We start from the raw sequence: 24593 nt of genomic DNA on the forward strand, positions 1-24593 counted from the left end.
AGATTGTTGTTTTTGCATCTGTAAAAGGGATTGCTTAGCAGTTAAGGTTAATGGAAAATTACTGCAGGCATGTAATGTTCAGTTAAGGACTCTTGTTCAAGAACTGTGTGCAACAGGACAGAAGGTTTTGCAGTTGTTTAATGCAGATATCCACCAATGGATATTGTGGACTCCATGAAAATGACTCCATGCATCCATCCGCTCCCTGTATAACAGAGAAAATCAACTCCTCTCAAGGTTATCCATGGGACCTGAAGGATTCATGGAAGAGAGGAAAAGAGATGGCTACTGTGTGTGTATGGCACTGATTGTTAGAGCTTTTATCACGTTTTGTTAGTGCGGTCTGGGTTAAAGGTTTATGCGCTTCCCACTCCGCGTTCAGACATGACTCAGGCGGATTGGGAAACTGTAATTGTATTGGTGAGTTGTGTCTCCATTCAGCTGAATGTTTCAATAAATGATTGTTGATTGATTTTGAAATATCTGGTCTATGACTCATAATTGTGTTCTTTCTTTTGTCACATCAATGAGCTGATGAGAAAGATGGAATAGTAATGCAGAGTAAAATAGGAAAATCTAATCGCTCAACAGATTTGATAGCAAATAAACAATTCCCCAAATTTGGTGTACAAAGTACGGTGTGCTGTTTCCTGAAGCCCTTCACTTTTAGGTAAGGTAAAGGAAAGATGTTTTTACCACTTACTTTGTTATATTTTTCTCAAAAAATATATATTGATAAGATTTAGGAACTTTTTAAAACCTTAAAATCATGTAAAATACCAGGCATTATATTTTCTAAGTTCCATCATGTATATTAATCAAATTAAACCACATTTAAATTATGAAAAATTAGTGACCTGGCAAACCAGTGATTAAAATAACATTTTTTATATTAAACTCATTACATTGTGGAAGAAGTAGAGTCTAGGTTTTTTCTAAACCTTATAACTATTACTTTAAAAACTGTAAAATATTAGACAAATGAGTTTTACTTAAGTGTGATTTGAAGTGTAAGACTTATATCAAACTGTCTTTTATGCTTATTTAGCTTAAACAAAATGTTTTTTGCCTAAGGTTTTGCCACTGCCAGGTAACATTACGCCAGTCATCATTCTGTACTTGGGTGATTATTCAATTCGGGGCACTTTTGACTTTTGGAATTTTGAAAAAAAAAAGTTCTTTAATCTCTGTTTTTTCTATTTCAAAAGGTTTATCAATTGGTCTGGAACAAAGATCTTAGCATAGCTTTGATTGTACTTCATGATCATTTTGATATTATGATGCTTTTTTCAAAGTTGTCACAGTAAAATGTCATTACCATCACAAAAACAAAACACTGATTTTAAAACAAAATGATTTGACAAGCAAAGTTTTCACAATCATTCCAGTAAGTACAAAACATGCTCTTTAAGAATCATGTTCTAAATATTTGTAAGTACATTTAAAATACATTTTAACACCATGTTCTCTCTAACTTTTTAATATATTGCCTCGTCACAACAATGAAATATTGCATACTAATGAGAATATTTGAATTGCAATGCATATTTTTTCAGAAAATGCAAATGTAGACAATTAAACATTACCACAATGATTGAGGTAAAACCCAAGTTAACAAAAAAGCAACATTTTCTGTCAAAAAGTGTATTGTGACGGTAATGACAATGTATTCCGGTAATGACAACATGTTTTGGTAATGACATAAAAATTAACACTGGTGTTTTTTTTGTTGTTTTTTTGACAACAAAGATAAAGAAAACACTACTTTTTAAAAACAACACCTTTTGAACACTTAACCTTCCACTAAAATAATTATTTGGTGAACTACCACAGCATTGCTTATGTAATAATATCTTCTTCGGGCCGGCTGGTTCAATTCTGACAGAAAAAAGGATCAAACAAGAGAATTGGCATGCTCAACTCAAATTTCCCATATGATGGGTGTCAATCCAAAAATGATAAAATAGAAAATAAAGATTTCAGCACTCTCAAATTAGTGTGTAGCATTTTAATTAATGCACAGCAACAGTGGCGTGACCCATATTAAAGGGGATCTATTATGGCATTTAATGTATTTTTTAAACAGGCCTTGAATGTCTTAAAAACAAGCTTTTGATTGTTTTTTTCTAAATAAATTGGAAATTCAGCCTCTGGGCCATGTCTTTATCTTTACCGTTTCTAACCTAATTTTCTATGTGGGATTCTGAGTGGGCGGGGCTATGATAATGAGGCACTGTGCTGATTGGCTGCCTGAATGACGAGATACACCGCTACGAAAAAATGGTGGAAGCTCCAGCCGGCGGAGTTAAGGCTGATTTATGGTTCCGCGTTACACCAACGCAGAGCCTACATCAGGGGTGGGCAATCCTGGTCCTGGAGGGCCGGTGTCCCTGCAGGTTTTAGATGTTTCCCTGCTTCATTGCACCATGATACAAGTGACTGTGTCATTAACAGAATTGTGCAGCCCTGGATGACAAGCTGATGACGTTGATTAATTCGAATCAGGTGTGTTAAAGCAGGGAAACATCTAAAACATGCAGGACACCGGCCCTCGAGGACCAGGATTGCCCACCCCTGGCCTACGGCATAAGGTACGCGGCGACGCGCACCGTAGGCTACGCCATACCCTACGCCGTACCCTACGCCGTACCCTACGCCGTAGGCTCTGCGTCGATTTAACGCGGAACCATAATTCAGGCTTTATTCGATGCGAGCGAGCGCCAGCGACAAAATCAATTCCATGTCTTTATTTTCTATTGGACTGTTCTAACTGGACGCAGCGACGCAGCACGACGCAGTGCGCCGTTTTGAGCTGAACATTTGTTGGCCCTGCTTCTATTTTCTTCCTGTCGCTCGCGTTGAAAGCCGGTTGAAAGCGCTGTAGGAAACGGTCACGGATGGGGAACGGCTGATCCAGTTAGTTGAAATGAGAAGTTATCTCTATGATATCTCCTCATTTCACTACAAAAACCTCAATTAAGTGGCAGCTGCTGGAGGGAGATGGACAGAGAGCGTCTGATGTCACGCAGTGCTACGATAGTCGGACGCTCGCATGCAGTTACACGGTTTTATAGTTGTGGGCGTGTTTTGCATTTTGGTTACGTAATGAAAACGCGGCGAATCTTATTGGCTCGTAGATCCACATCACACTGGATGGCTCATCCGGGCGGCTGTACAGACACTGCAGAATTATTACTGGCCCTACTGTTTCTTTGATTAACTTTCCACTGTCGTCTCCTGCATCTTTGTTCCCGCTTTGATAATTGTGAGATGGCTTTCAATTTTCCTGTCTCTTTTCTTTTTTTGTATCTCTTCTTCTCTTTCAAGATATTGCTGATATTTCTCAGGATCTTCCTTGATTTTGTCTCTGTATTTCTTTGACCGTTAAGCTGGTTTAGCTGGGGCCATGTTGACATCTTCAAACAAAAATAATGTAAATTATGGTTTGTCACTGTTCAATTATGTATCATAGTAAAGTAGTGCATGATAAATTAAGCTAATATATTCTAGTTATAAGGTGATTAACAGATAAATTGTCATTACCATCACTGATAGTCATTACCATCACAGTCACTTTTGTGATGGTAATGACACGTGATGGTAATGACAATTCTCCCTCTTTGCAGAAAATGTTGGCAAATTTTTTTGATTAGCTAAGCTAACTGGTTAGCTAGGCACACTGTACACTGAATATATGTAAATAAAGGGAAATCTCCTATTAATGAATTAAAATACTCAACTAGTGACTTGTTTGGTAATGACGCCTAATAAACCTACTCTCAGATCAGGGTGTATAAAACATCAAATTACTTACATATGTGAGCATCAAAAGATCAGGCTTCTGCCTCATGTCTGGGAATGTTCCTGTGGAGCATCTAATTTGCATGCAACAATGTAAATAACTCTTTGTAAAAACTTTATTGCTCTCTAAAATGTTGCGTGTGATGGTAATGACAGATGTATGAGGGACAGCGATATTTAACTATAAATAAATTGCAAATTGAACAAATATAAATTATATGAATTTGAAAAAGGCCTTTTTAAGTTGTTACAAGGAAATGCAAAGTAAAGTTTTAATGAATTTAGCACTTTTTATTGCTTTATTATAGAGGGGCGGTCAAAAAGTCTGGGTTGGGGACAAACCCAAAACAGTGAAATTCTTGCACATTTGAGTTTTCAACACACTGAAAAAGTATTAAAATGTCATCATTGAGACACAGTTATTTTTTTCATAGCTACTACAACCTAACTTTAACAAATGCAATAATTGTTTTTTCTAAAAATATTTTTTTTCTTGAAAATCTACCCTGGGGACAGAAAAACTCCCTTAATTAAATAATCACCCACTTACAAACTATCTCCTCTACCCTGCAAAAGTGTTTTCACTAATTTTCATAGAGTATGTTGATACTGCAATTTGCAAATACAGGCAAATATTCTTGAATAGATATGAGGAAGGCCATTCAAATGCTTTTACATGTGAATATTAAGAGTGTAAAATGACACTGTAGTGTTGTTAGATCAGCTGCCCCTGAAGATGAAAATGTTGGCGGCAATGATGCAAAACAGAGTTAAACATAGTTCATGTCACAGTTGTATTCTGGCTCACAGCACGTATCTTATATGTATTTCCAGTATTTCCAGAATTTGCTGGACAAATTGTGTAATTAAAGTTTCTTTTTTTAATATGGCTTGGTGGGTGAAAGGGCACTGCCAGGTCAGCATGGAGTTACTGTGTAAATAGGAAGATGTTCAAATAGTAAACAGGAAGAGTTTGTTTCCACAGAGGTCATGCCACCATCAACCTGTTGTTATGGGAACAGGAGGCTCCTGAGAAACATTCCAGTCCTTTCTGTGGCTTGAAAACATGCAAGACCTTAGTTGCAGAAAAGAAAATAAAGGCAGAGCAATTACAAACAATTCCCTCCATTTCCCAGAAGCAATGCAGTCTGGGTAACACAATGGGAGAGAACAGGGGCAGAAGAGCATTCCAGCTGCGACGTAACAAAGCAAAGCCTGTTTGTATAAGCAAGCAAATGTGGAAATCTTTACTAACTTATCCACGAGGTTAAAATTATTCACACAATAGGTCAAATTCTAGTTAGCTGATTGAGTCATGATTCGAACACACACCTCTGTAAATATACCTAACATGAAACATTATAAACACGTATTCAAACCTCAATTAAAAGCTCATTATTTGTGATCTTAAAAAAATTCCACTTGAAAGTTTCTCAGGTGCCACACATCCAGCTTGTTTTCAGGAGGTGTGCAGTCACACACTCCTGAGATTTCAGGAGACAGACACCATGATTTCAGAGGTTTCCAGTTTGTCTGATTGTGTAGCAAAGCAAAGGTTTGTTTGGTGTGCTTAATGAATATGGATTCAACGGAACACGTCAGGAAAGGTTTAGGGGTGGCCGCGGTGTACCGGGTCGAGTCGGTTGCCCTCCAAACAGAAAGTAACTGGATCAATCTCCAGCCCCATCACGTGCAAATTTGTCTCAGGGGTGTAGCCACTTCTAAGAAGAGAAGTCATTGTACCAAAATCCCTCCATTTGTAGCCAGTTTGTCAAGCTGTGGACTCATGGATGCTAACACACTTAGCATCTCTGGTAGATTGACCTCTCTGTCCTTTTTGAGAGGCATCATGCACATCCGTAAATGCTTATTCTTAACAGCAAGCTTAAAATGTTCATCTTTTACCAAAAATAGCTCTAAACCACAACTCCAACTCATTTCCTCAATTAGATCCAAAAGCTTTTATTTAGCTTTTATTTAGCTTTTATGTAAGTATATAAGTAAAGTGTTTTATCAGCTTAAGCACACTGACTTGGTATTTTATTGTAACTTAGATGAGAATGAGATCACACTTTAAGGTAAACTAAGGGATTCATATAATTTTATTGTTTAAACTGCCAGTGTATATTAGTGTTTTAAATATTTATTTAAAAAGAATGATCAGGACTTCTGTTTTTAAACATTGTAGTCCCAACTCCGACTGCAGATTCACATCCTTTGGCTGCATTACAGTGACGTAAGAGCAGATCTTCCCTGTGCCTGACACTGAGCCTGGTTAGATGCTTTTCAAACATGGCAAGTCTTGGCTATTTGAAAACTGAATAAGATAAGGATTTGCATAGTGCACCTGATGTGGTATGAGCTATAGAGAATGGTTACGGATCACACAGTGGAACGGCATTTCAGAGAGGAAAATACCACTGTGAAGACGTATGCGGGCTTCAACATGACTGCCTACAGAATCGATCAGATCCTCGTGTGTCTTCTTATCACTGTGATGGCAAGAGCAGAGGTGCAGGAAGTTCTTTCATCGGAGTGTAAACAATTCTTTTACATGGGGACGCAACCAAGAGGGCTCGAGGAGCAGCCATTTAAAAAGATCTGTCAGTTCTACCAGGGAAAACCACGTTTCTTCACCCTCTACGATACTTTCAGCCACATCCCTGTTTATTCTGCATACACATTCAAGCGATCTGATGGCTACAAAAAGGCGGATGTACCTTGGATGTATGAGCCTCAGGTAAGGAAGACAGCAAACTGCCATATGTATACAGTAAAGGCAGATGTGTCAAAAGTATTCACATTCATTACTCAGGTAGAAGTATAGATACTAGAGTTTAAAAATACTCTTATAGAAGTTGAAGTATTAACTCAAGTTTTTTACTCAAGTAAAAGTATAAAAGTACTGGTTTCAAAACTACTTAAAATATAAAAGTAAAAGTAATGTAAGGGGGAAAAAAGCCAATAAGGACAAAAGCCATTGAAAATGAATGCATCTTAGTATAATGCAAATATATTAAAGAACCATATATGTGTACTATTGAGCATTAACATGTGTTTCAGAGAGCAGAAGTTATGATGACTAGTTACCTGTAAGTATTGTAATGGTGCAAAAAGTCAAACTTCAGAGGCATGTTATCATTTATCCTAACCTTTATTGGAATGTACATCCAAGTTTAGTTGCAGGAATCTGATGTAAGAACAAAACTGGACAAGAACATCTGTGCCACAACCACAACCAAATTCACTCTATCCGGATGGAGCAATTTAACTGGATAGTTTTTTTTTAAAGGCCGAAATGAAATAGAGTAACGAGGCTGTTTTTAAAATGTAAGGAGTAAAAAGTACAGATAATTGCATGAAAATGTAAGGAGTAAAAGTAAAAAGTCGTCTGAAAAATAATTACTCCAGTGAAGTATAGATAACCAAAATTTCTACTTAAGTAAGGTAACAAAGTATTTGTACTTCGTTACTTGACACCTCTGAGTAAAGGAAATTGTACAAAAATTGTACAATTTTGCTGAAGATAATGTTTATCATTCACAGCTCTCCATGGTTTCCGGCTCCAGAGAAATGCAGCAGTTCCCTTCAGAAGAACTTCACAAGAGTTTTGAAGATTCTCAAGCTGTTCTTGACGACTACTCCAACTCTGTGATCTTTGAACGCGGCCAGCTTAACCCAGACGAGCACCAGGCCGGCCCAGATGACAAGGCGGCCACTTACACTCTGACCAATATCGTTCCTCAGGTTCGAGAGTTCAACATTGGACCTTGGAAAAACCATGAGCATGGCATACGGCAGAGGCTGAACAACTACTGCCGCGGCACCGCCTTTGTAGTCACTGGGGTCACCACTTCAGGGCACACAATACGCCGCCATAACATCAACCGCCTGGGCATACCAACCTACCTGTGGTCGGCCTACTGCTGTGTGAATTTTGACCACAATGCCCCGTACGCTGTACGCTCAAAGTTCCCTGCGTTTGCAGCTTATGGACTTAATGACCGGGAGAGTAACAGGGTTCAAGAGATGTCAGTGCAGCACCTTGAGGACTTCCTGAAGAGGGTAACTTACGTTGGCAGTTCCTTCCAGATCTTTTACGACAACTGTGTACCTCCTGGAAATGTAAACGGCCCACTGATTTCATCTTAAAATGATAAAATTAGATGATTCCTTAGTTTAAGTATAGTTACATTAGAAATGATTTCAAAAAGATAATCTAGCATCTGAGTTCAGGTGAATCTTTAGACTGTCTACACTCTGCTTCAATTACCTGAAATAATTTAGCAAAGAATAACTACGCTGGTGTTTCACAGCCAGTGAAAGTATGTTTCACGTCACAAATTGTCTGCATTTGAGTTTTCTTTAATTCCACTTTACTTATTCTACATAAAATATTTATTAATCCCAGTTAAAAGCTGAGTAGTTTTTTTTTCAAAGCTCAAAAAAACTATTTCATTTTCATGATATAACCGTCTACTGCACGTCTGCATTTGATGGCACATTAACAAACTTTGGAAAGGTTTATGAGATAATTGCATCATGAACTTGTGGTTGTACTCCTTGCTTTATCGTTAAAGTTAACTGATCCTCGCCATGGTTACTGTGAATGACACCTGCCTCTGTAGACCTTTTGTTCAGCAGACAGATTAGACCAGCATTTACCATTTTCCTTATACAGCCTGTTAACTGCAGCACTACTCTGCACTTTATTTTCTCATTTCACATGGGGAGGGTGTCACCATGCCCATAAATAAGCGCAAAATATTTTGATTTAAGAGTAGAGCTCTTTACGTCCACACTCAGATAATACACTGCTTTAACTCAAAACTCTGCCCCAACACGAAGAGTCCCTGCCTCTGTGGAAATGTACTGCGCTTCACCTTCAAACCGCAACCACTCATGTGTTTGTTATGGGATTGGAGAAGAGTTACAACCAAGTCCCTCATGATGTTCAGTGGAGACTTCAGGAGTAAGGGGGTATCATACGTTTGCCTGTGCAACCAGAGTGAGAGCTGGTTTGCATCTCAGTAGGGTGGACTCTACCAGGGCCGGCCTTTGTCACTGATGCATCGTAAATTTCTAAGTCCAGTCTTGGGGCCAAAGGTTTCCAGTTTGGAGAGCTCAAGAGTGCATCCCTGTTATTTGTATATGATGTAGTTTTACCGCCGTCCACAAAGAGACCTCCAGCAGTAACTGAGGCAGTTTGCAGCAGCGTGTGAAGGGGTTGGGATGAAGATCAGCACTTCCAGGCCTAAGGAGATGGTTCAATCAGACAAGGATGCTCTGGGTTGGGAATCAGTTCCTGCTTCAAGGGGGGAGTTAGTGCATCTTTTTTTTTTTACTAGTGGGGATTGAAGAGATGGAGATTTGCATGCAGATGTAATAGAATGTTGTGGTGAAAAGAGAGCTAAGTTTTTCAGCTGCCGGGTCTTAAACCCTGGTAAGAGCTGCATGCTTTTGGTAATGATGCAATCATTCTTTGACAGTTTTAATGCAATATGAGCTTAAAAAAAAACAAAAAAAACACACAAAGTAGTAGTAGTAGTAGTACTGAAAACAAAAACACTACCTTGGATCCTCCCTAATTAAAAAAATCACCTGATGTTACATCATTTATGGCTATGAACGGACGGTAGTGAGACAAAGAATGAGATAGTGAATTTAAGTTTTCTACCAGGGTTGTCTGGGCTAACCCTAAGGGTTAAGGAACTCTGTTATAGGATGGGTTCGGAGTAGAGTAACTACAGGTGAGGTGTCCCAGACATGTCCAATCAGAATTTTTCTCAGGGCAGACCCAAAGCTAGCTGGAGAAATTACATCTCAGTTAGTTTGGGAACACCTTTGGTGTTCCTGCAGAGCTAGTAGACATGGTTGGGGAGAATGAAGTCTGGTTAAGCTGCTCCCCTGTGAGCTGGATCTGGATAAGTGGCACAAAGTGAACAGAAGGACAAATCCACTGAACAACCGTTTCTGCACTCACTATCAATTGTACAAATGTCCTTCTCTAATCTAAGACCTACTTCTGCAAGCTTATGAAACCGTTCTTGAATTTCTGTGATATAACACTACACTACACTATTCCAAAAAATAATAAAGTGCCATGTATGGTGCTGTGACCGCTCTGTTGTGTAGGACTTTTACTTCAAAGCATCTCAAGCAGGACATTTTTACATGCATCAGTGAATGCAGAAACGGCATTGGCGAGCTGGACAGAATTTTGAGGAAAAGCAGTCAAATATCTGAGCAAGAAAACAAGATAATTACGCTCTAAATTTGGGGGGAAACAAAAATAAAAAACACACACTTGACGAGAGATAAACTTGAATAGTTATGTGCTTTCCAGAAACTGAATCAGTGAAAAGAAGATTTTGATAGGTTTGTTGACATTTAGATTGTCAGCTGTCCCATGATTTGAACTACAAAAACATATTTTAAAAATAAAGTGGAGTGTAAAAAACAAAATGTACCTCTCTTTTTCTATTGTTATTCATTTAGATCTGGTCTCTGGTCACATTTTGTACAGCGAGTCAGATATGACTTCCTAGTAAACATAAAGACAAAATAACCGTTCAATGTAAGAGAACTTACATGAGCTCAGGTTGATCTTTTTCACGTTATGTAGATAAACATCTTTGTAGGACAGCCTCAAAGGACATAAGTTTAACAACTACTGAACCGCATCTAAACACTTTATCATCGGAAAAAGATGATTAAAATACTTCAATGTTGCGCTTTCATGAGAGACAATCATCCACGCATACTATTTTAAAACTTTGACAGTTTTAATTTCTCTCTCTCTTGAAGAGTTCTCACAGTCCAAAGCTACAAGGAACAATCATATACGTTCATATGTCCTCTGAAAACCAAAACAGGTTCACTTGAATGGTCGTTGTTGAACTGTACTTAGTCTCTGCAGTGCAGAAACTTTTAAAAAGTAAAATCATAAAAAAAAAGTATGATATTCAACTGTTCTTAATACTTATCAAAAAAGAAAAAAACTCATTTAAAGTTCAGATAGAACTAAATTATTCTGTCATGTACACATAATGCACTTAAAAACAGTTTGTACAGTCAGCAGCCGGAGGAGAACGATGTCTGCGAGTGCCCTGGGTCAGTTGAACCAGGTGGTGTTGAGCTGCGTCTGTTTCTTGATGCTGGTGTCCAGCTTCAGGACCTCTCTGATCGCCATGGTAGCGTACGTGGAGGGAGGCAGGGAGAACTCCATACGCAGACCCCGATACTTTCCCTCTGTTGACAGGGGGGGATTATGCCGTATGTATTAATCATCCAAATAAAAGACAAAAGTTGACATTTTCCTTCTCATAAAAAAAATAAAAAAATAAATAATAATACAATTCCTTCCAGTTATTTATTTATTTTTACTTTGCAGCCTGCTAGAGTATAGCTAAATTGTGCCTTCAGCATAACATTTCAATTTTTTTTCCGTATATCTATGCTAATTTTAACAATTTAAAATATTTCCATCTTTTCTACACCTCTGAGCTTCTCCGGTCAGACTGTGTGTTTTGGAACTCAACAATAATAATAGTAGAATGAATACACATGAAAATAAACAGTTATATATGCCCCTGAATTTCACATAAGACTTTTACTTGAGTTCACAGCAGGCCTTAGACTGAGCTTACCTTTGTTGAAGACAGGTGCAGCTTTATTTTCCAATTTCTCAAAATCGGTATGCACCAGAGAGATCCTGGGGTCGTCATAGTGATTCACCTCCCTGTTCACAACAGCCACAAAGACCACAAATCAGCTCTGAAATCTGGCACAGCAGTAATTCATTCATTAAAACTTTAAAGTCAGAGCAGTAAATGAGGGCAGCACAAGTCTGTATTTGACCGTTAAAAGCCTGAGAGGATATTTCATGGAAAGTATGAGGGAGAAGAGCTGACCAGCTGACGTTGGTGGGTCTGATGAGGACGCGTCTGTAGGCTCCAGCCAGAGAGTAGTCCTTCACTTTGTGTCTCATGTTGTCGATGTCCAGCCCGTCTGCAGTCAGCAGCTCTCTGTAACCTTCACCAACTGATAAAGATGTAGTCAAGAATATCAATGAATGAATAACTGGAATCATTTCATCTCCTACAACAACATACTAGACACATTTGAGAAAAATAAACAAATACATAAAACTGGAAGATGGAGTGGTAATATGAAAAAAAACAAAAACAATATTGTTAAAATGAAACTCAAATGTGCAGGGGAAAAAAAAGTTAGCATTTCTGACTTAATGAACTAACAAAACGCAGACATTTCGACTTAATAAATGAACAAATTTGGCAGAAATAGAATCAGAAATTATTAATACCTTCACTTGCAAACTTATGCTTAAAATAAATTAGGATCAGTCTTGTTTTTTTTTGGGGGGGGGGGGGGGGGTGAAGATAAGGTACCTTTATTTCCCTGCTAGTTGAACCCTGAGCAGTTGACAGAGGTCAATGCACCCATGTATGAAGATGTAAACCAGTGAAATTAATTGCACTTTCCAACATTTTTTGGAAATGTATGAATTTACAAAGTAAATCTTTCCCCTTTTTTTCCTAATCAATTTTCATATTTCATCCCAGTAATTCAGAGTTCTTTTTCTCATTTGCTCTTCAACTTTTTTTCCCCATCCCAAATGCCATTAATGCACAGAAATTCTCCCCCTCAGCTACAAATTTCCACAATTCAGGTGTTCAGCCACAAAAATCTTCTTTTATATTGTTTCTTTTTCCCAATTGAAAATTCAGGTACTTGGTATATCTATCGATTTCAGCAAATGTACTTTATGATGAAAAAAAAAAGAAAAAAGGTCAAAAGTCAAACTGCTATGTCATATTAACATAGCAGTTTGACTTTCACACACACAAAAAAACCAACAACAAACAAATATTAAAAAAAACCACACCAATCTCAAAGGTGCGGTATATCTTACCGTGGTGAGAGGGATAGATGACGTCAAACCCCGGAAGAGGCATCACAATGTCATGGATGGAGTGAGTCTCTGCTTCCTCAGCAGACAACAGATGTGCTTTGGCTTCAGGGGCAAAACACAGACAAATATAAAATAAAATATCAATGCCTTTCCCTAACTTCTGCAGCATCAATGCACTTAGTGAACCAAACAAATGAGCCAAAAATTCATCAATAAAATAATATAATCCACAAAACCACTTAGTTTTATGAATTTCAGGCACAACTGTTGGATTTTTTTGTTTTGTCCAAAGAACTTGCCAGTTTGAACTGATCTATTAATCAATAACAGTTAGCAACGATTGGTTCTGCCTGAACTTCCACCTTAAATTAGTTTTCTTTTATCCAGATAAGTCGCAAAAATGCACCTATGTGTTGTGTTCTTACTAATCTGTAGAAAACAAAGTGCCTTCACAGGTAATAAAGCACAATGTTGGGCCACTAATAAAAAAAGGTGAATTAATTACTTCCTCTGAGCACTAGATCCCCTTCCACTGCCTTCAGGCCAAAGGCTTCGATTCTGCGGCTCACCATGGTGTTCCACACCACACTCTGGTAGCTGTGGATGTACATCAAGCGGTTGTTGCGAGGGATCTGAGAGAGGGGGAAAAAAAGAAAAGAAAAAACAGATCAAGAGTCTTCTGGGGACAGAATCAAATCTGACCTTTAGTAATGCCACATGAACACACTTCCCATTTATGCAACACTGAAAGCAACTTTTGTGTTTCGCTACAGCAGAACAGTTGTAGTTTGAGTGTGAGGACTGTGACAGGCTCGTCATTTAGTTATTTTCAACCTGACATCACTGATAGTAGAAAAACCAACCAGTCCAAAGGCCGTGACGATGTTTTTCTTGCCATACATGGACAGGCCTCGAAGCAGCTGTCCTTCCACACATCGCTTGTTGGGCAGCTTTTTCAGTGCTGCCTCCGGGTCCTGCGTCTTCGCCCACTCCTCCCTGCAGCGCACCAGAAACTCTTTTTCCGCTGCGGGAAGCCATCCAGATGAAAGAAAGCTTTAAAACACTGACTCACTTCACAGACTCAATCAGAACAAGAGTGAGGATAAAAAGGTCTGGATTACCTCCGGGACGAGGTTTCAGAACCAGATCCACCACCTGATTCCAGTCATTCTTCAGAATGGCTCTGATATTGAGAAGACGGAGGAGAAAAGCTCAAGCTCACAGTCCAATAGTGCTGCGTCGTAATCGTTACCATCCCGTCATAACTTGCACAGCCACTTCACCTTCCAACTTGTTGTGTTGGCACAGCTGTGGTGCCAAAACGCTGCATGCCGTAGTAGTTGATGAAGCCCGTCTGTTTGAGGGATGTCATGCCCTGTTGCACCTGCTCATCTGTTCCTGAGATGTTCCTGAAAAGCAAATACCACGATAAAACAGAGAAAAACTATCATCTATCGATGTTTTATTATAAAACAAAGACAAAACGGACCGTATTTTTCACTGCTTCCAATTTTGACAGTTCAAGATGTTTAGGTCCCAACATGCAGATCACATATGAACAGAAGTACACGTACACACAAGTTTGGACACACTTTCTCATTCAAACAAATGGGGAAGTGTGTCCAAACCTTTAGTCTGTACTGTGTGTGTGTATATATATATGTGTGTGTTCCTCAGTCTTTGACAGTGGAGTGTTGAGCTTTGCTGTTTGAATATAGAGCAGCCAGCCGTGAACCAATCAATACAGATGTAAGGACACGTTTTTATGCCAGGAGGAAAAACACACGCACGCATGCACACTAAACAGAACATCAAGCACTCATGATAATATCAGGTCTGAACAACGTTTGTGTTTGTTTGGCCCGTTCATGGCTGCTTGCAGCTTTAATTATGAGTTGCTTCTGCCTTTAACTATTAACAGGCAGACAAATTGGCCTTAACAAAAAAAAACTGTCTTGTCTCCTTTAGGTAGAAACATGTTTTATTTCCCTTTTATCTTTAAATTATCTTCACTTTTTAAGTTTTTCTTTTCTTCCACACTTCTGTCCTAAATCCATTACTTAAACACAAAAATGTTGCTGCCATTCCGTGGGTGGATGCCATCATGGTGCAATTAATGAAGTCCAGCTGTATTGTGGGTCATTATGGTGAATATACGTCTCCACATCTGTATAGAATTGCACTGTAAGAACATAATTATTTTTACATGTTCTCGGGAGTCCGCTAAAATGAGGTGGTTGGCCGGACTTGACCTGTAGGCCTTGAGTTTGACAAGTCTGACATAAATAAATGACTGTGACTCAGTATGTACTGCCACAAAGAGAGCTGCAAATTATTTGCACAACATGATGCTAAAACCACCCTTTGAAAAAGAGGTTTCATACATTTCAGGACGTCATACTCCTGATTTATGTGCACAATTACAGGAAACCAACAGTTAAAAAAAAAAAAAGATGGCAAAGCAAGAATGAATGTAACATTTGCTGACCTGATGATCACAGTGAAATGGTTTCCCTGCAGCTCCCCCAGTTTCAGGGGGTGGTTTTTGTAGCTGAAGTTTCCCAGCTTAAGGTTGATGAGGCACTTGTTGAGGTGAGCCAACCTCTCTGCTGTGATCCTACGTGAAGAGTGAACAAAGTACTTTGATTATTTTTCTTGTTCATGAGAGCTGACCCGCCAGAAATCACGTGTCTGATAACAACAGAAGCCTGACCTAACAAGACCCCCAGACTATCTTTCTGTCCAACTTCTGGGTCCCACCAGGAGCAGAAACACCACGGACCAGCTGTATAGCAGTTTTACTTCGGAGAGTAGCCCTTTTAGCTAAATATTTGAGATCACAAGTTTACCTGAAGGTTTTGACACCAAGTGGGAGTAATGGGGTTATCTGCTGTTTTAAAGATGCATTTCTCACGATTTCTCATTCTCCGTTATAAACACAAATAAAAAGGATAAATGGTGTCAAAATGTGCTTCTTGACCAATAAAATTAACTTTTCCTTGTATGCGTTTGAAATTTCTTCAAAGCCCCAAATAAATTAAATATCCTCTGCCTTCATGGGTTCATGTAATGTCCATGTATGAGTTGGAGCCTGCTCATTTTCAGTTTTATGCTATTCTTGTGTCTGACTTCCTGCTGGCCTGATCTGCTGTGTGTAAATTGACGCAGATTTGCTGCAGCAGAGCGCTTAAACAGTCTTGGCTCATCATCAACCATGTGCTTCGGGTGGGACCACTCATTGACTAAAATGGCAGCTAACAGTCCACAGCTGTTATGCAGCGCTTCTTCACCTCGTGGTACCCGATGGACCAACACCGAGTTTGTATTGTTCCTTCTCACAGATTTCAATTTATATTGTATATCATTTGACTTTGAAAAAGGTAAGAGACCCTATTTGAATAATATTATGCAGAAAATGTAAGAATACATGCAGACCAGTCACTGTAATGATATATTGAAAGCACTATACACTCACTTGAGCACAGCTATCTCCTGCACAGTGATAGCCCTCTTGTCTTTGGTTCCCATGTAGGAGAACATGTTGGGTCGAAGCCTGAGAAGACAAGCAGAAAAACACATGCAAGAGCTCTTCACTACAGTAGGACACTGCATTCTGCTGTTTGCATGTATATGCATGCATATAAAGTTAATAAGATCACATCCAAACCTGAGAAACTTTGAAAGCACATTAATAGCATCCATGGTGTCTTTGTTCTCCTTGTACAGGACAAAGTGGCAGAAACTGCCACGGTTTTTGGGCCAAAAGTGTTTCCTTGGAGCTTTTGTGGAGAGAGAAAAAAAAAGTTGCAATAAGAAACAGTGGCCGAATATTTTTCCAATATACAACAGATTCACAAGCGTCCCAATATTCAAGCTATTTGCAAAAACTTTACTTGCAAATATTTCCTAACAGTGTGCCTGCATTAGTTTTTAAATCAGGATTTGAAAGGACTTTCAGATCCAATGACTAGACTGCTATGAAGAGATGAGAAAAGAGAAAATAGTTTGGTATTACAGCTTTAAACAAGATATAGTTACAGAGACCTAACTGCTTATGGATTTAAACCAAAGTCCCTGTGCCGTGTAGAGAATTAGCACTTACCTGTAGTTGTTTTGACTTCTAGCCACAAGAGAAGAGCAAAAGGAGGATAGAATAATGTTACTCAGAAAGAGATAATTGATGACCGGGTTGCCATGGGTGAGATCTCATGCATGGGTCTGAGAGTGGAATTCTGCTACTAAATGATCTGATCCAGAAAGGGTGTTTTCTTTTATGTTTCTCTCCTTTTTTTTGGTTCTCCTGATTTTTTTTTTAACCTCTTTTCGACCAACTTGAACCAGGTGCTGGTACTAAAGCCATTTCAAAACTGGTTCAACTTTGGAAAGCTTTAAAAGCATCTCACAAAAAACACTGACTGTCGATTTTATCATATTTGAAGTTGTTCTTATTCTCCACCTTGCACTTCAATTCTATGTTAAGTAGTCTATCATTATTATCTTTAAGGAGAGCAGTTTCTACTCTTCTTTGTTTAGCAGTGAATGTGTTTTTGTCAGAATGGCTGGTATGCCACTGAATCATCAAATGCTTTGGTCAAAACCACAAGACGGCCTCCTGCTGGTGTGTGATTTTTCATGTTCATTCTTTGGTAATTACCTTTTCTTAGTTTATTTTGAACTAGCTCGACACAAATATGAAGTAGTCACCTGGTTTCCATTTGCATGGTTGTGTGACAATTTTATATTGCTGCCATGTGTCTCCCTTATCAAAGTAGTTTTGGGAACCTCCAAAAAAAACTTGCCCTTGCCATGAGCTGCGTACTTCAACACGGCCCAGAAAAACTGCCGAGTAGTAGGTGGTGCTGACTTGGTATGTTGTAGGCAGGAGATGACATGTTCAGACATCTCAACTGTTCTCGTTGTCTGCCTCACTCATAATCAACATCGCAGTGCACCGTTGAGTTCGTTTTTCCTTTTTTTACTTCTCGGTGGCTAGCAAATAGCAAAAAAAAGGTGCACTACTGGTAGTGGAGAAAGGAGCAGTAAAAGGAGGCATGGTAGCTGAAGGGCCCGAGGAGGAGGTCGGCTCTACCATAATTCTAGCCTACTGGGTTTTATCCCAGAGCTGCTGTTAATCGAAAAACCGCCTAATGCTTTGTCATGCCAGGATGATCTCACCCTTAAAACCCAATGCAACCAGTTCTTGCTTCTACTCAAGCGGAGTTTTTGGGCCAGCATAGCACTAGTTCAGATAACTGGTTCTAGGTTAGTCGCCGCCTCTGAACCAGCATTGGAACCACTTTGGTGGAAAAAGCTCATTTGAATCCCTTCCTGTTCCATGACCAAAAAATAAATAAAATCTTGCAAATTGGGGGTGAAAGGGGACAGAAGAACCATGCAGGTGTTTTGACCATGCATAGGTGCATGCATCCTTAAATGCATATATCACTGAAAATTGCATATGTGCAAAAGAAAAGAGCATGCAACAAGATCTTCCCTTTCTGCATTCTTTAAATATAAATATAGTTTTATCTTAATTATTTCCCATTCGCTGAAAAAACCTGGCTTGTTTTCTCTCCACATACCTGCTAAAGCCTTCTTTCCAGCAGCATGGTAGGCCACTATGAACTTGCGCCCTTCTTTCTCTTCCGTCTTTGTTTCTATACCAGGAAACTGAGTCTTTATGGCTTTGTGGACAAGCGTCCGCTTCTCCTTTGTATCATCTACCACCTATAAATGTTAAATGGATGAGTAGAAACATGGAGAAAGGTTAGCTTAAAGGCATCTGTTCACTTATTTTAAATGTTCCCTGTCCTCAAAGAGGGGATAGTGTCCTTCAAATGCACCTCAATAGACACAGTTCCCTCTTTATTCTTGAAGAGCTGCAGCTCCCCGAGCTGTTTTTTCTGCTCCTCGGTTAAAACGTCACATTCGGTTGTTGGTTGGTCAGTCACTGGATCTTCCTGAGACTGAAGACACAAAATAGTCAGGCGGGGTTGAACATGAAAGATTTATGTCATGTCTGTTTTGCTAACAGTATTAACATTGCATTTCTGACCATTTTTTAAATCAATAAATGTAGATTTATAAATCGTACAAAAGGCTTGTTTTCAGGGATGCACCGACTGCAAGTTTTTGTTGGTTTTTATTATTTGACATTTGTTATATTATTGTTTTTATTGTTATTGCCAAATAAATAGTAGAAATAGTCAAAGTAATTTGCTACAGTGTATATATGTTTTGGTATCCTCATAATAAACAGTAGGCTATAAACTTTAAATGTACATTTATATAAAGTTTATTGTTTTATATAAATTCCCCTCCAGTAAGCAGGGATACATGTAAAATGTGCAGGACACAGGAATTTCCCACCCCTGGCCTAAACGCAGCAGTACTCTCTGATTTCACCATAGAAACGACATTCGAAACAGGACATTTTGCTTTACATGTTTGCCAGCACTTCGGCCGGTGTGGATCAGATGAAGGAGCTCGTAGACACAGCACACATTGATTGATGTTAGGTGGGCATTTCCAGTGGCCTTGCTGGGCCCGTTTGCCCATTTACAACACGTCGTCCCACATTATGAGAATAGAAGAGGCCTGAAAACCGCTCTTCAGAAAACCTATGAGGTGAAGCTGCTGGTCGTTTACGCAATAATATTTCAGTCTTTGGTTTACAAAGTGAATTATTTCCACGTTAACATCTTACTCCTGGGTGTGCGCACATCACTTTCATGTTGAATATGCTGCTGTACATATGGTGCATGAGCAAAACAGATCATAATGGAATCAGTAACACACTGGAGGTTGACTTGGCGTTTACCGATCGAGCTGAAAAATCCAGTCCCTGGCCAGTCGATTGGTGGATATCTACTTGTTTCATCTCTGAAAGGATTCAACAAGTATGAAAACTAATTTTGAGGGTTTACTGATGAATTCTTTTGGCCGACTGACATGACATGTTAGATTTTTTTTGTTTTTTAATTAAAAGAGAACTGGCATCTTACCTCAGTTTCTGCTGGGACAGAGAGGTCATCTAAATGCACTATCTTGCCTTGTTTGCTGATTTCATGTACAACAAAATCAGAATATCTGAAAATAAACAAAACAAAATAATTTGTTAAGCCAACCAAATCAGTTTGAAGCAACCATTTAAATATTTTGCAGAGTCGAGGACACAAGCAGACCTTTCTTTAAGGATTCCTGAAAAGCCCTCGTGGTCACTGACATACTTCAGGATGCCCACATCCACCTCCGTCAGTCCATGCTTCATCATGTCGGCAAAGGTCTCACCCTCCTCCTCTCCATCACTAGGTCCCCCGGGCTCTTCCTCATCTTGGTTGGCAGCACCCCCATTTTCATGATCACTCTCAACTTTTGCCTTCTTTAATGGCGTTTCCTCCTCCTTCTCCTCTGGACAGCCTCTCTTGTCTCCAACCTGGGCTTGGAGCGATACCGTCTCGGATTCATCCATCAGAGTCAAGCTGTAAAAACAGAGAAAGAAAAAGTTTGATTTAAGGAGAATAAGTAAATAAACGCACTGGAAGGACAACCCACTAATTGCATACACAAAGTAAAAGGTGTTTGCAAGTGAATTTTCTCTGGCAATTCAGATTTCCAATTTTCTTAAAAATGTCTAACTTGCCAATACAGATCTTTCTGTTTTCCTTCCATGCCGTTTTTTTCTTCTTCTTCCGGTTGGGAAAATGGATGGAAATACTATTATGATGCCGGACAACTCAAGACTGTCTTTCACAGCTCCACTTCATCATCATATTATGCTGTGCTTACTAACGGGTGTGGGGTGCTTTAGAGCAGTGATTCTTAACCATAGGGCCGCGGCCCACACTTGGGCCGCGAGCGCCATCTAGTGGGCCGCGAAAAAAAATTCAGTTTTGTACGTGTGGGCCGCGAGGGCCGCGGGACTGCATAGCAACTCCCAACCAAATGAGGAGAAGACACTCAGCTAGCTGTACGTGTAATAGTAAGAGAAATAGTGTGTTTTTACAGAGAAAATCATTCATTTTGCAGTAATGAGTAGGTAGGTTTAGATCCGCCAGGATCAGGGATCGATTACTTGGGTCTGCACCCAGAGCGAGCGAGCGAGCGCTGCGCGCGGGGTGATCATTTATCCTGACGCGTCCCCGCGGCCGGGGAGGTCGGTGCCGCTTGGGCTTGCGGGCTCCGTCGTTACTGCTGAAGGATTGTAGATGTGTGGGCTGACGTGTCTGCTGGACTGGACTGTTGTTCGGGCTTTCTCAAAAGCATCGGAAAGTGACACGGCTGTAGCGGCCAGAGACATGTTTAAAACATGTTTGGGTCCACATACAGCTGTGAAGCAGCTTTCTCCACAATGAACATAATTAAAACTAAATATCGTTCCAGGCTCATCAATGAGCACCTTTACATGCATATGAGAACCTGACACCATCCAGCCCAGATTTAAAGTCCTGGCAGGAGAAATTAGAGCTCAGTTCTCTCACTGAACGACAGAAAGTGAGGGCATAAGATTAAGGGGAAGAAAGAGAAACTGCAAAACTGTTCAATTGTTAAGATGTGTTTATATTAATTTATTATAAAAATGTGTTGAGACAATTAACAAAGAAAAGGGGAAATTCAAACTGCTGGTAAAGAAATAAAATAAGATAGCATTTGAAAAATAAAATAAATTTTATTTTTAAGAGAAAAAATGTGTAATTGAAGTTACACATGTTAATGGGCAAATATGTACTTTTTTAATATAACAGTCAGATGCAGATGTTGATACAACTATGAGGCTACTTGAATATATATATATATATATATTTATTATGATGTTATTATGATGTTCTGGACCTTCGCTTGAGTAAATTTTCTCTAAATGGACCTCTTAAAGTTGAATACCCCTGCTATACAGTGTAAATATTTAACGGGCCCCGGGCCACTCTGTTCTGAAAAAATTGGGCCCCAAGGTCAGAAAGGTTAAGAACCCCTGCTTTAGAGCAGTGGTCTTCAACCCTGGTCCTCAGGACCCCCTGTCCTGCATGTTTTAAATGTTTCCCTGCTTCAGCACATCGTGATACAAATGACCTTGTCATTAACAGACTTGTGCAGACCTGGATGAGAAGCTGATGACGACCATTTATTAGAATCAGATGTGATGATGCAAGGCAACATCTAAAACATGCAGCACAGGGGGTCCCGAGGACCAGGGTTGAAGACCCCTGCTTTAGAGTCTTTTTGGCCGATGCATTTCCTGCTCAATACCAGCCAAAACTATCTGACTATCCTATCAACTGATATAGTGAAAATACCAAAACTGAGCGTGCGGATCAGTGCATCTCCTGTTCTTGCAGCAGTTCAGAAATCCACTCTAAGGGCCTGATTTACTAAGATCCTAAATAAAGAGTACTAAATTGCGTGTGCACTGAAAAAGTTGGCACGTGCTGTTGTTGTGTGTTTTGCGAGTGATCAACTAAGAATGCTTGCGCAATTGATAACAGGTGCAAACCGCAGTATTTAAATGAGGTGTTGCGTGTCTTACGGTTTGCGCCATGGAGAGTCTGGATGGAAAGCAGGATAGTCCAAGCGCAAAATGAAATTTGACGAGTTGGAGTTAAGAGATATTAGCGGAAGAGGCAAATAAACACATTCATGAACTACAGCAAAGAAATTTAAACATTACCAAAAGAAACGCAATATGGGAGAAAATCTGCGATAGAATAAATGCAGTTGGTAAGACAAAAAGAACGGCAGAAGAGGTTAAAAGAAGGTGGCAAGATATAAGGCGAAGAACTAAAGAAAAAGTGGCCTTTAATAAAACTTGTGCAACCATTTTTAAAATAGCATGCAGCAGAATAAAGACTCACTCTCTGCGTATTCTTTGATTTTGGCGATGTCGCCTCCTTGCCACAATAACAGCAGCCATCGGTGCGTAATGCTGGGCAGATTAGCACCTTCCTTTCGAACGTATTAAATACAGATGCAATCACAATCCCCGCAATTACTTTCAGGCTTGCTAAATGAACCTATTTGCATTTTCCCCTCCCAGTATTTAGCGCTTTCTGGCGGGTACGCCCCATATTGATTATTCATCAGGGCAAAAGTACTAAATCAGGGGTCACCAATCCTGGTCCTCGAGGGCCGGTGTCCCTGCAGGTTTTAGATGTTTCCCTGCTTCATTGCACCATGATACAAGTGACTGTGTCATCAACAGAACTATCCAGACTTTGATGACAAGCTGGTAACGAGGATTAATTAGAATCAGGTGTGTTAAAGCAGAGAAACATCTAAAACATGCAGGACACCGGCCCTCAAGGACCAGGATTGGTGACCCCTGTATTAAATGAACAGCGTGTGCTATTTTGCTCATTTGAGAGGCGCAGTCCTCTTTGCACGCTGTTAGTAGATCAGCTTGCAAATTGGTTTGCGGGTGCTGTCAAGTTTGCACACGTTTTTACACACGCAAAACTTTAGTAAATCAGGCCCTAAGGACACTAAAAGAAAATTTTAAAAAAAAGTGACCTGAGCATTTCTTACAGGGACTGGCAAGTCAAAAAATACTAGACCAGTCGACTACTAGATTTCTTCACCTGGCTAAAAAGTTAAAACTAAGTCAGCCTTTGCAAACTGATCAATACACGAGTGGACATTAATGCTGTGATGCAGCTGATGACATGATAGAACTCATGTGCTTGAATCTAAACAGAAATCTTAAACTGTTCACAGCTTGTCAATGTGTCAACAATGCAAGTTTGCAGCAGAGGCATGTGCAGGCTAATAACAACACATCTTGCTGACAGCATTCAAACAGAAAACGATGACTTACTGTTTATAGGCCCTGGAAAATAAAAAGGGGTGTAGGGAACGCCTGCAAATTTGGGGAAGTCTTCTTGTCTTCCACCGTTCAAAAAGTCGCTGAGATGTCTTTAAGCAGCCAAGGTTGAAGAGTGCACTAAAAGACAGAATTACATATTGCTTGTTACTCAAAACCTAGCAGAGCCCATCGCAAGACAAGCTAGCTACCATTGCCGGCGAGGGTAACCGTTTTCAAGAGGCAAAAGCATGTCGAAACGTCAGTTTAAACAAAGCAAATCATGCTTTTATTTTTTTTAGGCCAAAATTACATCGTTACCCACCTGCATCTGGCGAGTTTCAATACAGCAGAAACAACAGTGGATGCCAGCGTTTTTCTTCACACGTGTGTATGTGATTCCGGAAACATATCCTGCCCTAAAGCCCGCCCTCCCGGTGCAGCCATTGGCCGAACGACCTGTCAATCACGGGGATAAGATGCGTTCACTGACATCGGTTTATGAACTTTATAGTATTTGAAGTAAATTAAATGCAGTAAGAGACCATCAACTGAGACTTGAGGGGATTTGGTAGTTAGACTGATTGTCATTTGGCTAAGAGAGGACTGTCCTGTAATGTCTTTAGGAGATACAAGTGGGAGTAATGAATTAATACTGGAAGTACAGCAATAGCAAAATATTATTTACATTAATGTTAAAATACAATATTTTCTCTTTTCGTTAAAATTATTCCACATTGGGATAAGATTTTGTAAAAGTCAAGTGCTGACATTGATAATCTAAATAAGGGTCAGGATTACATAAATCTAAGACTTCCTCCTAATCCCTTTGAACATGTTTTGGTTGCCTGTTAGGCTTGTGGTCACGAGAGAAATTGGCCCTACAAAAAACAAAGATTTATAAAATGTTTCACGAAAAACATGAGAAAGAGCAACGAGTAAGTGTTGTGCCGTGTTACTTCTTGGCCTGTAGGTTTTATTTTCAATGGTAGCTCCAGACCGGTTTCTGAAGGAAACATAGTTTTTCGAGTCGTGTCAACTTTTATTTTGCACTGTTATTTTTCAATC

The 24593-nt window shown here is 39.6% G+C and overlaps 2 protein-coding genes across 2 annotated transcripts; one reads left to right on the forward strand and one right to left on the reverse strand.

Annotated features, from left to right (window-relative positions):
- Positions 1-6202: 6202 nt before the first annotated feature.
- LOC133443826 (endonuclease domain-containing 1 protein-like) lies at positions 6203-9319 on the forward strand. Its single transcript, XM_061721095.1, has 2 exons — positions 6203-6541; positions 7348-9319. The coding sequence occupies exons 1-2, from the start codon at positions 6248-6250 to the stop codon at positions 7951-7953; spliced, it is 900 nt and encodes a 299-aa protein (XP_061577079.1). The 5' UTR covers positions 6203-6247; the 3' UTR covers positions 7954-9319.
- A 204-nt stretch (positions 9320-9523) lies between these two features.
- pus7 (pseudouridine synthase 7) lies at positions 9524-23982 on the reverse strand. The gene is made up of 17 exons (XM_061721094.1): positions 23851-23982; positions 23541-23666; positions 19921-20217; positions 19741-19825; positions 18580-18702; positions 18319-18463; positions 16404-16515; positions 16212-16289; positions 15225-15353; positions 14020-14145; positions 13858-13919; positions 13600-13760; positions 13242-13368; positions 12737-12838; positions 11715-11844; positions 11451-11542; positions 9524-11052 (listed from the first exon to the last, which is right to left on the reverse strand). The coding sequence occupies exons 3-17, from the start codon at positions 20205-20207 to the stop codon at positions 10916-10918; spliced, it is 1896 nt and encodes a 631-aa protein (XP_061577078.1). The 5' UTR covers positions 20208-20217; positions 23541-23666; positions 23851-23982; the 3' UTR covers positions 9524-10915.
- Between the last annotated feature and the right edge of the window lie 611 nt (positions 23983-24593).

This window comes from Cololabis saira, chromosome 5, assembly GCF_033807715.1.
Source record: "Cololabis saira isolate AMF1-May2022 chromosome 5, fColSai1.1, whole genome shotgun sequence".
Classification (NCBI taxonomy): domain Eukaryota; kingdom Metazoa; phylum Chordata; class Actinopteri; order Beloniformes; family Belonidae; genus Cololabis; species Cololabis saira.